The 14,017-nt window shown below is 48.6% G+C and overlaps 5 protein-coding genes across 7 annotated transcripts; 3 read left to right on the top strand and 2 right to left on the bottom strand.

Annotated features, from left to right (window-relative positions):
• Positions 1-2,321: 2,321 nt before the first annotated feature.
• Positions 2,322-5,240, bottom strand: PV10_08116. Of its 2 annotated transcripts, XM_016373096.1 has the most exons (3): positions 4,401-5,240; positions 3,690-4,345; positions 2,322-3,639 (listed from the first exon to the last, which is right to left on the bottom strand). In XM_016373096.1, the coding sequence occupies exons 2-3, from the start codon at positions 4,332-4,334 to the stop codon at positions 2,647-2,649; spliced, it is 1,638 nt and encodes a 545-aa protein (XP_016220007.1). In that variant the 5' UTR covers positions 4,335-4,345; positions 4,401-5,240; the 3' UTR covers positions 2,322-2,646. The 2 variants fall into 2 exon arrangements, with proteins under 2 accessions (XP_016220007.1, XP_016220006.1); XM_016373095.1 differs by having other exon boundaries at positions 3,690-5,240.
• A 140-nt stretch (positions 5,241-5,380) lies between these two features.
• PV10_08115 lies at positions 5,381-7,470 on the top strand. Of its 2 annotated transcripts, XM_016373094.1 has the most exons (3): positions 5,381-5,697; positions 5,761-5,831; positions 5,894-7,470. In XM_016373094.1, the coding sequence occupies exons 2-3, from the start codon at positions 5,806-5,808 to the stop codon at positions 7,383-7,385; spliced, it is 1,518 nt and encodes a 505-aa protein (XP_016220005.1). In that variant the 5' UTR covers positions 5,381-5,697; positions 5,761-5,805; the 3' UTR covers positions 7,386-7,470. The 2 variants fall into 2 exon arrangements, with proteins under 2 accessions (XP_016220005.1, XP_016220004.1); XM_016373093.1 differs by having other exon boundaries at positions 5,761-7,470.
• A 1,816-nt stretch (positions 7,471-9,286) lies between these two features.
• On the top strand, positions 9,287-10,466 carry PV10_08114 (uncharacterized protein; the record flags this gene model as incomplete). Its single annotated transcript, XM_016373092.1, has 2 exons — positions 9,287-9,528; positions 9,626-10,466. 2 exons carry the CDS (start codon positions 9,287-9,289, stop codon positions 10,464-10,466), a joined length of 1,083 nt encoding a protein of 360 aa, XP_016220003.1.
• A 658-nt stretch (positions 10,467-11,124) lies between these two features.
• PV10_08113 (uncharacterized protein) lies at positions 11,125-12,661 on the top strand (the record flags this gene model as incomplete). Its single annotated transcript, XM_016373091.1, has 3 exons — positions 11,125-11,374; positions 11,448-11,480; positions 11,537-12,661. The coding sequence occupies 3 exons, from the start codon at positions 11,125-11,127 to the stop codon at positions 12,532-12,534; spliced, it is 1,281 nt and encodes a 426-aa protein (XP_016220002.1). The 3' UTR covers positions 12,535-12,661.
• A 271-nt stretch (positions 12,662-12,932) lies between these two features.
• Positions 12,933-13,786, bottom strand: PV10_08112 (uncharacterized protein). Its single transcript, XM_016373090.1, has 2 exons — positions 13,191-13,786; positions 12,933-13,101 (listed from the first exon to the last, which is right to left on the bottom strand). Exons 1-2 carry the CDS (start codon positions 13,629-13,631, stop codon positions 13,066-13,068), a joined length of 477 nt encoding a protein of 158 aa, XP_016220001.1. The 5' UTR covers positions 13,632-13,786; the 3' UTR covers positions 12,933-13,065.
• Positions 13,787-14,017: the final 231 nt, after the last annotated feature.

Below are 14,017 nucleotides of genomic sequence, written 5' to 3'. Positions count from 1 at the left end.
GACGAGCATGTGAGTGCGTTATCGTAGATAGTCTAGTATTAGGGGTGAAATATATTAGTACCTCAAGACTAGTGTAGGCTATATAAAACTTTAAGTATCTCTTTAGCTCCTCTCACGCTATCTAAAATAGTAATATCCTAGGTTAATTAGCGTCTTCGTTATATTATATACAAACTATTCTATCTATTAAAATAACGATATCGGCTAGTCTAGATTATGACTAAGTCGATAGTATTAGCTAAATAATTATAGTAAATACTAAATAAGGCGTATTTCGCACCATATTTTGTTTAGCTATGTCGATATCTATGGCAGCCTGGATAGCCAATTTCAACAACGGCGACACCGGTTTAGTCCTGATTATGCCTTCAAATCACGGTGCCCTGGTCACTGCCAGGAGGGCCCAGATCTTACGACCGGCAACCAAATCATGTCTTGTGGCATAACGCCTAACTAGCAATCATTGATCAGTGTTGCCGCCATCTCCATGGGGCTCAGCGGTGTTCCCTCTGGCCTAACAGGGCATTACCTTTCCGTGGCACGATTCTATTCGCGTGTACCCTGACCCAAACCGAATCAGGTCAGATATTTAGGCAAACAGCATTGTGGGAATGGAACCATAGTGGGGTGTTTAAGTTTGGTTATGAACAGATGTACATAGCGGGCAAGGTTCATGGGCATAAGAAGCTAGTTCTACACCGACAAAGCTAGCCATATGACAGGGACTCTGAAGCATGGACTTCGTGAGGGAGCATCAAACGTCTTCCCTCATATGTAGGTGTTCGCTCATAGATTTATTGTGTCATTGAATATCTAGATGTTATGGTCGGTAGCCAACGCACCTATCAGCGAGCCAAACGTGTGAAGATTATGAGATCGATACTACCTGTGTTTTAACACCACAGACGCGATGCGCGATGCGCGATGCGCGATGGGTAGACTGACACGGTCAAGGTCACGTCGCGAGAGAAGACATCTTTTGGCCAAATCTTTTGTTGCCCGGCAGAATATTCTTCACACTGCAACCATATCTGCTCATTGTTTCCCCTCAATTGATCTTAACGTTGCTGGCGAAAGTCGTTACTCTCAACATCGGAACAATATCTCTCCGTTTGACAGCATGTCATTCACGGTTTATCACACTAAGGACGGTATTCGGCGGCCCATCAAGCTTTCCATCTTTGATGCTTTTCGTGGTGTTCCAAATCCCAAACCAAAAAAACCCAAGGTGGTGAGTTCGTTATAGCCCCTCAACAGCAATCAAAGCGAAACAATTCGAGACCACAGGCAACTATGCTTTCAATCCTGTTTATCGAGACTTCTGATGATTCTGACCTGGAAAAGTGCTCATGTTGTGGCAAATTTCACAACTCAGGCGTCTCGTCAGAGCCGAAAAATCAACAAGATGCCATCACCAATGCCACCCAACCCCCTTCCACTGAGGCTAAAAAGAACGGCGATGGCCTGACAGAAGATGACCACATCATGATCCGCATGAAGACGGAGAACCCTACTCGACCTTGGCAAGAAATTGTCGATGTAACTGGCTTCACCAGTGTCGGAATGGCCAAGTCTCGCTGGAAGGAAATTGAGCAAGACAAGAAGCAGGAGGCAGTGGAAGAAGCAGAGAAGAAAGAGTCTAAGAAGGCTAAGAAAGAGAAGAAAAAAGCACAAAACGCACAAAATCGGGAGAAGATCAACAAAGACAGAGAGGAGGGCCTCAAGAGACAAGCTGAGCTCAGAGCAGCTAAAATTGCCAGCACTGAAGGCAGCAATGGAGCCGCACAGGTTGCTGACAAGGTAAGCCGAGAGTCAACAAAGTCTGGTACTTCAGAGGCATGGAGTGTCTAACAGGGGCTCAGGATAAGGGCGTTCGATTCGCCGCTACCACCACAGCCACGTCTACCAACAACAACCTCAAGTCTCAAGCAGAGACTTATGATCTCAATAAATGGCAACAAATGGCGTCCAGGCACTATGACAAGACTGGAATTCGCATCACCGCTGCTAAAGCTCGGCAGCTGGCTGAAGGAATTTGATTGATGGGGATGACAAAGGGCGCTCATATTGGATTTCACAATGTTTTGAACCTGCTTTGCCGACACAGCATGAGGGGTTAGTTCTCATGGTCGACTCAGGCAACTCGGATTGGCTGGACTGGGCTCCTTGATTGGGATCCAGGATCAAAGATGATAGTCAAGGGCCATGGCAGGCTGTGACATTGGTTCATATTCTCGTTTTCCAAACATTCATACAGGCCTCTTGCGCTGCCAGAGAAGCCACTGTCACACAAAACTAAGGACGCTTCTCAATCAAAAAGAGTGGAGAAAAAAATAATTCTTATTGATTTCAAAAGAATCACATGAGGGCATGAACGCTGCTCTAACGCACTGTAGGGTGTATGATTAGGAGAATAGCTGTAGAGCACTACATACCGAAAGAGATGATGGTGTCAGACAGTCATCAAACAACGTGTTTGCCGAGGAGCGCAAGTCATTTGGGCAAAACATCGCCAACACATATGAGTGCGGGTTGGTTGGTTCCGAACTGGTGAGAGTAGCAGTCGTCATGTTACCAAGATTGAACTGGCGAGCAAAACTGACCTGGGACGTGCCATTGTGCAGACCGACACTCGCATCCAGCCCATCAGTCCTCCTCGATCTCGCCTTCTTCGCTACCAGAATGTACCCCCGCCGCATCGACTTCCGGCTCGACTGGCTTTTTCGCTGGCTCCGGAGTTTTGCTCTTTTGTTTGTCCCTCGAGCTGCCTCCGGTTTCTCTTCGATGTCGTTTTGCGCTTCGTCGGCCGCTTTCTACGCTCTCGCCGTCGCTACCGTCACCTCGTCGGCGGCGTCGCTCACTTCCAGTCATGCTTCGTGACTCCTCGCCGTAATTTAATTCATCACGACTGCTTCGGGGATCAGCCCGGGTTCGATAGAGGCGCTCACGTTCTTCTTCACGCTCTCTCCGTTCGCGGTCGAAGCTATTCATGTGTCTAGATGGGGGTGAACGATCTCGATCCAGTCGTCCGTGTCTTTCATCCCGTTCTCGTTTCTCGCGGTCGCGATACGATGTTGGAGGAGGGCTCAAGGTCAGCGTATTGCTCTTTCGATATTGCTTTTCCCTAGCAGCCATAGCCTTGCGTCGATCTGCTTCGTAGGCATCGGCTTCAGGCGTCTTGGAACCACGCCCTCGAGTGTCGGGGCGATGCCCATTGCGATAATCTCGGTCATCGCCACGTCGGGCATGTCTTCTCTCTCGGTCTCTTTCGTAGTCTTCTTCCTTTTCTTTGAGTCGCTTGATGACCTTGTCGAACGCAGACCTCCGAAGGTCTTCGGTTTCCACTGCTCGGTACTCTTCCAGCTTCTCGACGCGGGGTTTGACATCTTCCCAGGTGTCGTGGAGACGGACTGGAGGTTCGAGATGTTTGATCCTGGAGCGAAGAGCATCCGTGGCACGGCGCTGGTTGCGATCGGCATTGTGCTTCTCATCTTCAGTGCGTCGAACCACTTTGTCATGAAGACGTTGGAAAAGAAGTTGAAGGGCATCTCGATCAATGTTGGCTGTTCGTCGGTCAGTCATCATGACATCAACGAAATCCTCAAAGGGAGTCTTTGGAGTGACTTCGAAGCGTTTATCCTTGAGATTCTTGTTAGCAATTGACGACGAGGAATAGAGTAGGGGCTTACCTCAAGAACATCATATACATCGTTTCTTCGCCCCCTCAAGGCTCTTTCTTCCTCTTCGAGCATATCCCAGAACAAATCCAGTGGAGTTGAACCCGATTGACCCAACATTGCAACATACCTTGGGTCGGTCTCAATCTCGGGGAGGATAGACATCCATTTTGTCCCAGCCTTGATGCGTCCCTTGCTGCGAAGTGACTGGAGCAAATCGACAAAACCATCACGGTTTTGGCGTTCACGCCTTGATTTGATCGCCTTTTGCTGTTGACGTGCATCATTGAATGATCTTTCAAGGGACTTGATATGGTTTTCAAATGCCGTCAAAACATCTGACTTACTCAGAAGCTTGAACCTCTCGTCTGATTGAATCCTTTCATTGTTTTGCAATATCTCCTGTGCCTGAGACCATCGGGTGTAGGGTTCTAAATCGAGTGCGCGGAGGATGGCAGCAAGATCGTCCAAGGCAGTCTTTCGAGAGTTGGCTTCCTGCTCAATGTTTTGCTTCTTCAGTTCGACAATGTATTCCTCAAAAAGCTGCTTACGCTCATCTTCATTGTCGGTCGACCGGAAAACGGTCTCTCCTTCGATGATTGGACGGATGGTCTTCCAGCGACTATAGTGTTTGATTTCGGGATGGGTTCTCAACATGTTACCAAAATCTGTGCGTAGCTTAGCCAGCCTTTCTTTGGCCTTTTCTCTTTCTTGTTGGCGAACCTCAACCGCAAACTTTTCAAAGGCAGCCTTGCGATCCTTTGGGTCTTTCAAAGCGCGATATTGCGGATCCTTGATGGTAGCCCGCATGGTTTGTTCCCAAGTCCAATCGGGCTGGACATTGGATCGTCGCAACAACTTCATGAATGCGGCTTCGGCTTCGGCAAAGGTTGCATAGTCGGGAACAACTTCTTTGGTGAGTGCAGGCAGCGCAATTCCATTCTCGTTGCGTGACCTTGACTCATACGGGTTGTGTTCAGAGTAGCTAGCAAGGGCGGTTGAGCCACCGGCAACAAAGGCTGGGCCTTGTGGTACAGGCTTAGAAGGGAGTTGCGAGGGAGCAGGGGTAGAGACCGCTTCGAGAGCTTCACGATACTGGGCCGGGATTTCCCACACGGTTTGCTTTGTTTCAGAGTTGGAGTAGTATTTGCGACCATCTGGGGTCGAGTATTCCTTCCATGGCTGTGCGGCGAGAGCCCTCTCAACAGGAGTCATCAGTTCCGCAGGCTTAGACCATGATGTCTCTTTTGTCTCGGAATTGTAAAAATATACACGTCCATCGGGTGCGCGTGCCTCCAGCCACCGGGCTGGGGCAGGTGACTGTCCGTTCATCTCGAGGGGATTGGGGTTGGATGATCAAAGGGTTGTGAGTTAACCGGCGTGATTACTTATGAAGTCAACGGATGTTAGTTCAGAACCGTGTACATGTTTGAGGATGATGTGGGTTCCGGGATGACTCGAGAAGCAGGTGGGATGGTAGATGGGATGGTAGATGGGATGGTGATGGTGAGGCTCGTAACAAGAAGAAGAAATCGTCGTCGTCGAGGTCAAAAGTGATGAAAGGTCGAAACAAACTCGTTCGAACCGAGCGCAGGACGATGAACTTGGATTACATAAGCTATTTTAGTGCCACCTTTGGCCTTGGCACGCCTAACCAATTTTGGACGACATCTGCCCCCTTCCATCAAATCGCGACGTCCACTGGAACATCCAACGTCGATTCAACAAATACTTTACTATATATCATCCCAGTGATCGTCAGTCACTCTCAATGGACTTGCTGTGATATGACCCAACACAGACTGCGTGTTGCAGATCATAAAATCATGGGCGCAAGATGATCCGTCTTCAACCAAGAGCTAAATCATGGACACAGACTTCTTCAGGGCTGCTGTTCTCGACGTCATCGTACCTGAAGATACTACAGCGGAACTAGCTACTATATTGGAAGATGGGGCCGACAATGTGGAAGAACCCAATCGGCTGCTTCCAATCAAGGAAAGAGACTATTTGTTCTTTGGTATGTAGGGAGGAGTACCCGGTCCACGTTCAATGATGTCTTACTAAGGTCTTACCGCCATAGATGAACGCTTGAGAACATTGGCGGTCCTTCAAGTGCCATACTGTGATGAAGATGCGCTCAAGGCTTATCTGGCACGTGTCGCTTTAAAGGTCGACGTCTGGGCATTTGACGAGTCCGGGGCTAACGATCCAAGTATTGCCTTGAATTCACCATCGAGAGAACACGTCATTTCTGCAGACGGCTTTCAAGGTCATGAGCCCATTGTTCTAGCAAGCCAATCTGCAGACCTTGGAAAGACTTTGACTCTGGTTTGGGAAGTTGGGCTTACTCTATCCAGACCGAGATCAAGAAATGCGCAGCAAAGCCTGGTCCTCATTCCGTCGGGAGTTGTGAACAGTCCCCAATACGACGAGGATGATCCAAATCGAGATCTTGCACCATTTCAACCCCTGGAGGCAAACGTTCTCGAACCAATGCGTTCCATGGCCGGCCCAGGAGCGAATGCCCCATATCTTGCCGTATCGCGGTTAGAACGAGTATTACCCGTGGCCCAGTCGCATCGGCATCGAGCTCATATAGGTCATGTTCATCCGCGGCGATGGAAAGCAGTGCCTGCGGCAATTGCACGTGTGAGGTACAACAAATCACACACCCACACTGTTGTCCCCACAAACATCGCTCTACTCGACATGGAAATCATTCCATTCGTTCAGGTCGAGGCAAAAGTCGAACAAGTCGATGTTTCATTGAAGAATGGAGAATCCCAATCCTTGATGCCAGGGTTTCTTCCGATGCAATGCCGGTCTGGGGACTGCTTGACCTTCATGTATCAGCTGCAGCAAGTCACACATGCTACGTCATACACGAACCTTGGCTTAATGAATCCCAACATCGACTTGCTCTCGATTAAGATTGTACTCAGGATCATGGTGTCAGCAACATGCACCCCTGTTGTCACCATGGAATGGACTACCCACGTCGACTTCACCCAAGCGCTGAACCCTTCATACGGGGCTCCTTCACAACCTATCCAACGATCCAACCGACCAAGCAGCCTTCCAGTCAATGGCCTCATCACACAGCCACCTGTTACTGCAGTTAGTGCGAGTTTACAACCTGTCTATCCTCCGCTTTTCCGCAGTGGCTTGTCTGTGACCTTTTTGTCGTCGAATGAGCCTGCCACCATTGGGAGACCATTTACATGGAAAGTGCTCCTTGTCAACCAATCGCAGGGCGTCGCCCGGATTGCAATCATACCGCTACCTCGACTACAACGGCAGACGAGTCAAGCGCAGACCTTGACCAAGCGGCACGCACCCAAATCGTCCACAGCCTCGTTTCACCCTAGCGAGCGAAGGCACACCAGGAATGGAGACGACGTGGACATCGCACAGGCTATTGTTGACGAGAATGTGCTCTATGTCATGCAACACTCCAACAGTGTACCTCCAGAAGCAGACCTCATGGCGTTAACATCAGAATTGCGGATTGGGCCACTGGCGCCAGGACAGTGTCACGAGAGTGAGATTCAAATGGTTGCATTTGAGACGGGCACCTTGACGGCCGATGTGATAAGGATTGTGGACCTGATCAAGGAAGGTGAAGATGGCGTGGGGGCTCCGGGGGTGGTGGCAGATATACGTGATTTGCCGAATGTGGTCGTTGTTGAAGAAAGCGACGGATAGATGCCATGTAGGGACCGAGATGTCTCTATATTTAGATCTCGAACAGATATGTATCAATGTAGGCACCATGTATCATTGTACCGCATCATGCAATCAATCTATTTTTCCCCGTGCCTGACCATACTAGTCGTGACCCCGATCCGAATACGTCAAGTCGAATCTAAGGAGATGACAAGATCTTGAATCCGACGTTGGACCCTGTCGACCAAGTCATTATCTCATTGGATCGAGTCGAAACCCTGTAGTTCTTGTCTTTCGGGCCAAATCTTCTCTCCAAGGCAGACTTGTCCAGCCATCCTTAAAGTGGAGGCATGGTTCATTCGTAGCCAATCGAATAGTCGGTGCCTTGGATGAGGCTCGGACAACTGTCCAATCACGTGCGAGTATCGTATACCTCGTTCTACCATACGGGTTTATCACGTCCCAAGGTTTGAAGGCTGTGTGGATAATACTCAATACTCTTGCAGGGTTCTTGATTGAATGCTTTGCTAAGTATATCTGCAACGCATGCACACCGTGGTATTGATCGACAAGGGTGATGCGACCCCTGGATGTATATGTACATGTATATATACTGTCCACATATCCGTGGTCCTTCGAGCACGAGCATTACTAGATACCAAGGACAACAACAAGACAAATAAACCATTATCTATCACATACCAGAGACCATTCATACACACATTATCCATCATGACCACAGACAAATCCATCTACAGCCATGAGATTCCAGAGAAAATCATAGGCGAGGTCAATATCAAGTCTTCAGCCATGTCGGTAGGCTCGACGGATTCCACAACACCAACACTTGTCAGTAGGCCTTCATTCAACCCAGGAGCAACACTAGACATCGCAGCTCGAGGCATCGGTACATTTCGTTTTCCCTTACCGTCATCTGAACTCGAGATCCTGGTCTACCACAGCGACGGAACATTGGCGTACACATCGACGAGGGCGAAGCGGGGTTCTGGCAACTCGACACTAAGCCACGCCAAACTAGGAGACCTGATTAGTACCACATACAAATTTGGACCGAATCGAGAACCGGTGTTGCGACTGATGCAGTCTCCTGGCCACGAGTATGGTGAAGAGGACGAGGTCAAAGTCAAGGGCCGATGGACCAGTCGAGCCACATCATTTTCCACCCCTGACGGTCGAACCTTCAACTGGAGTTATGCAAAGGCAAAAGACGCAAATGGCAAGAGAGTGAATCTGATTGCGCTTCGAGAGAGTTCGGGGTCTGAGGAGCCAGAGGGGAAAATACTCGCTCAGTTGGTTCGGGGTCAAGATTCCAGAACCCCTGGCACTTCACGTTGCACTGCTGGCAACGGTGGACAATTGATCTTTGATCAAGATGCCACCAGCATTTTGGACGAGTCGCTAATCGTGGCGACCTGCCTGATGATGTTGAAGAAGGAGATTGATAGAAGGAGAGCGACTCAGATGGCCATCATTATGGGTGCCGCTAGCGGTGGCTCATGACCAGTCGAGATAGATCTTGTGGTTTTCAGCGCTTGCAAGGGAGTTAGTTGGTCTATTGATGGGTTTGACGACTTGTAACGTGATATACCAGTGTGTGTAAGCAAATGCAGGTACATGAGAGTTGTTAGACAACCAACCATTTGATTTTTGGTTGTTGATTTTTGATTTTTGATTTTTGATTTTTGATTATGAGATTCGAATGACTGATAAATCCCCGTCAGACATCCAAAACTGCGTCATTAGAATTGTGTGAATCCCCATCACGTGCGGGTGCGGTGACAACATTCATTGATTTACGAACAAATAAATTACTTCGCACCTCAATCCATGCACCATGCATCCTCCCGTCATGAGCCTGCGCCTTTCCTGATTTCCTGACGTGAGTGAGTAACCACCAAAAACCATGACTCGGCACAACAATGTCTCGCAAGCGACGCAACACCTCCTCGCCCGAAGCAGATGACTTCCCATCGCCAAAGAGACTCAACACCGGGCTCGATGAAGAGCAATGGACTAGTTCAGATGAGGGTGAAGTGGACGAAACTCCACGGATCGATCAACAGACCGGACAGACCGGTGCGTTTCCTGGACTAGGAGACGATGACGGTCAACTGTTCTATGGCCCCGCAGCCGATGGACTCGACTATCTGCGAATGGTCCGGTAAGTCATTCCTCAACCGACCTGGGCAACTTGATGCTGAGACCTGCCTCCCCAGACTTGTTAGTGCGCTTCATCCAAGCTAATATCGAATTGACAGTTCCGAGGCACGAGGAGTTCCTTTCATATTGACAGCGCCTTCAACTACGTCCCATCCCAACGCGATTGAAAATGCCAGAACTGAGCATGAAGATGAGGGAGGCTATTTCGAAGACGGCACATACACAGCTAAGGCTTTCGCAAGCAAAGATCCCGTAGAGACATTGCCACCTGCTCAACGACACTATCATGATTCTCTCTTGCGACACTTCAGACTGGCACGAGCCACGGTCAGATGTACGCCTCCACTCTCAGCCATTGAGTCGCTGCGATCATCTCAATTGATATCGTTTCCTGAAGAATCTCGAAAGGCCAGATTACAATGGGAGGAACACATCATGAATGCGGATCCCAGCCCTACACAGATTGCATGTATGGATGCTCAGTCCGTGATGGAATTGGTCAAATTGATACGCAAAAAGTTGCCGTTGCTCTTTCGGCCTAAGAATGTCGAGACGATCAAGAGAGCAGGTTCGTGGCTGTGGGCGGTTCTAGCCAAGAGCCGTGATCGTGAAGAGCTGTCAAGTGATGAGATCGGAGAAATTCGACAACTTGCACAGAGGGCTATTCAGATGTCCCAGCGTCAGCCCGACCAAATTGAAGAGGTATCAAAGGATATTGGATCAGAGGATGGTGAGGTGGAGGACGATGATGCGGGTCAGGATATCGAAACAGACGAGCTGAAGGATCCAACAGTCAAAGAGCAGATTGGCGATGGCGATGACGATGACGAGGCTTGTGACGGATTGATCTCGACAACTCTTGACATGGTCATGACGGTTGTTGGAGAAGTTTATGGTCAAAGGGATTTGCTAAATTCACGCAAGGTATGGGCCGATTGACCAAAGACATACAATACCAAGATCAAGTCCGACGAGATGAATGGGATGGCCTGGATAACCACTTGACCACCCACCGCCTGGGTAGATCTCCAGACAAGATCACAATGGACCTTGCCTTATCCACCAAACCTCGTCGAAATGACCTGATCAGCCACAGAACTAGATGCAGAATGAGGGACGGAGCTTGGTTAGGTAGAGATATGTTACACTGGTGAGGTTGCAGTCTCCCTCCTTGTACAAGCACAAACACACCCAGACAGTAGAGCAGGCTAAGGCAGGCTAGGGAAGGGAAGGGAAGAGCAAAAGAGAATCGACCAGAACCACATGTGGGAGTGCGAATCAGGGAGTGAGTGAATGAATTGCGTCGTCTCATGATTTTTCTACCTTTCACTTTCATTCCATCAATCATTTCACTCTCAGCTCTCAACTGCGCACTATCACATCATCAATCCAGCCACTCAGCCAACAGTTTATAATTTTCCCCCTCTTTTCATCTTCTTGAGGTCGTCTCTCATTTTCTCTGCACAGCCCGCGTCTGGCTTGTGAGAGCAGAATTCCCCTTCCTAAGATCCAAGACCACCCTCTGGGGGTCTGTCTATCTCGCTTGGGCCCCCCCGAAAGTCAACCACCTTCACCACCTTCACCGGCAAGCACAATCATGCCATCCAATCTCAACCAAGACATCTCTTCTGGCTTGTGCTTCAGAGACGTCGAGGATCGAGCAAGTGATGGATTCATTCCCTGCGGCAACGCGGCCCTAGGTCACAAATCCTGCTGTCAAGCGTTTGACGTGTGCCTCTCTTCCAACGCTTGCTACAACGGCGAATACGGTGTCACCTACATCGCAGGCTGTACAGACATTGATTATGAAGATGATAGATGTCCTGACAAACCGGAGGACTACGAAGGTATGAAATTCAGATGATGCATCATCTCTCTCTCTCTCTCCCGCCATTCACCTTTACTGATCTTAATTGGTAGATGAAAGTTGGGTGGGCCTGGTGTATTGCAATGGTAAGAAGACAATCTTGACACCAAAATCTACAGTCTGCTGATCATCTTCGCTTTAGGTTCGTCCAATGCATGGTCTTGGTGTATCAACGGACCTGATGCCATCACTACCCCAAAACCCTGCTGGTGCCCCAGGGAAGATACCGAGTCGCACATTGCCTTCCACGCGGGCTCGGTTCTCGACAATATCATGATACTTCCTCGATCAACTGGAATGAGTGTTTACTGGGTTGATATGGACGAATATGAGGAACAGCTTGGCATTGCTATATCCATGTCTCGAGAAGCAGAATCATCCATGTCGACAAAAGGCTCTGTGTCAACCAAGACCGAAACCAAGACTTACACCATCGCCCAAGCGTCTGATGGCACATGGAAGTTTGTGACGAGAACTACGGTGTGGACGGACCTTTCGGGCGAATCTACCACATCATCTGCCTCGACGGCAACTTCAGCGACAGAAGCTTCCGACACCTCCATCCCTGCATCCCAGACCACAGACTCGTCGGCGCAAGCGACACTCGCCTCAGAAGGAGGTTTGTCAAAGAGTTCAATAGGTGGAATTGCCGCTGGAGCGGGAGCTGGATTTCTCATCATCTGTCTCCTTGTCGGATGGCTCTTTTACCGATACAGATTGCGGAATCGAGATGAGGGACATGATCAAGATGGATTCAAGTCGCCCTCACCAGAAGTCTCCAAGAGCAATGGACCAAGTTCATTTTCTGTCATACGCCCACATCCTGTAACCACAGCCACGACCACCACAACTACCCTACATGACGATGACGAAATGAGAAGTCCGGCATGGTCCGGCCACAAACCAGAATTGCCAGCCAACGAGAGCTTCGCCATGTCCAACATGACTTCGTACAAGCCCTACAGACCTCAAAGCTCAACCACGGCTTCATATCAGGCATGTTCGGTACCTGGAAGTTCTGACGATGTCGAAGGGGATGGAAGTCCGTTTCCTGTTTCGCCTCCACCTGCTAGACCGGCGCAGGATGGTTCTTTGCATCGGGTGGGTCAGTCGGGCAGATACTATGAAATGGCAGGATGAAGGCAAGCCACATGGAGTGCCAGAAAGCCATGTTGGGACCACACCAAAGATCGGTGGAATGATTACCGCTACCAATAGCCTGGCGATGGTCTTCAGAATTTGAGAGCTGAGAGCGTGATTTGGAGGGAAGGCATTGATTTTTTTTCCCTCTTTCTTTCCTTTCTTGTTATTCTTTCTTGTTTTTGTCATGAGTACTCATCAATGATACCCCAAATGCCAGTTTGTACTGCAAAGACGGACGGAAGAATTCGTCGTCGAATTCAAATCGAATTCGGATTGAATAATTGCTGTACATTAGAGGAGAGTCCAATTTTTGACTAGCGGACAGACAGACAGAGGCAGAAAATTGTTTTGTCACACGATCGTTGATACTGGTCTATGACCAGTCCCGTGTGTGAATTTGGACTCAGGAGGTCATTCTTTCATTTTGCTATTCTGATTCTCCCTCACGGCTAACACATATTTGACCAACTGGAGTATGAACAACCGCATGCTCGGTCACTCCTGAACAGAATGCTTTTATTTTCAAGTTTATCCCTGAGCTGCAGCAGTCAATGGAGCAGAATCCTGTTATTGCAGAAGATGGTAAGCAATTTGTACTAACAACAGTCCCAATAGACTCAAGAGAGAAGACAATAGTAGAACGGAAGACTAACCAGATAAACATGGTAGAAACTGAACTTGATACCATGAGCAGCCGTTGAATCCTCAACAAAGACTGCCTTTGCAGACCACTCAAGAGTGACAGTCTTGCCATTATGTAATCCATATTCGACAATACCGTTGAGAAAAACGTCCAAACCATCTTTGGGACCGGTTCCAAAAGGATAGATCTGATGGATAATATGGTTTCGAGTCTTGACGGGACCCGCCCAGTTGGCCTTGCGAAGTGCGAGGATTTCGTCGCTTCCTTGTGCCTTTTTCGTGCCCATGGTCAATTGCGCGTCATCCTTGAAATATTCATTCGTCCATTCTTCAATGGATTTGGGGTTGTCGGATGCGGCGTAGAAGGTTGTGAAGAATGACAGGATTCTTGAATCCACAGGGTTTCCCCCAGAGGTGGAGGAGGATGGTGTGTATTGATTCTTTGTAGACATGATGTTGTTGTTTGGGGATTGATAGTATATGGTTAAAAAGAAAAGATGATGAAGATGATAATCAATCGCTTTGGTCCTAGCTGCGAGCTGGAATATCGAATATCAAATATCAAATATCAAGAAGCTATATTGGATGGTCAATGTGATGGTATTGTACTATTGTACAGGGTCCACGCGAAACAAAGAATGGATTTCCAACATTTAAACACTCCGTTGACTTGTAGAATTGGAGTTATTTTCATGTACAATCCTCTCAGGACTTTGAGCTTATAAACAAATCCATTCTTCTACATGACAATCATTCCTCGGCCCCCCTCTTCCGCCGGCTTGTCGGCTAATGCACCTCTCAACAATCAACTGAGCCCAAAGGACTTTTGTGGAATCTC

This window comes from Exophiala mesophila (assembly GCF_000836275.1).
Source record: "Exophiala mesophila strain CBS 40295 unplaced genomic scaffold supercont1.6, whole genome shotgun sequence".
Classification (NCBI taxonomy): Eukaryota; Fungi; Ascomycota; class Eurotiomycetes; order Chaetothyriales; family Herpotrichiellaceae; genus Exophiala; species Exophiala mesophila.
The sequence above is the reverse complement of the archived record's forward strand: the minus strand, read 5'-3'. Positions and strand labels throughout refer to the sequence as shown.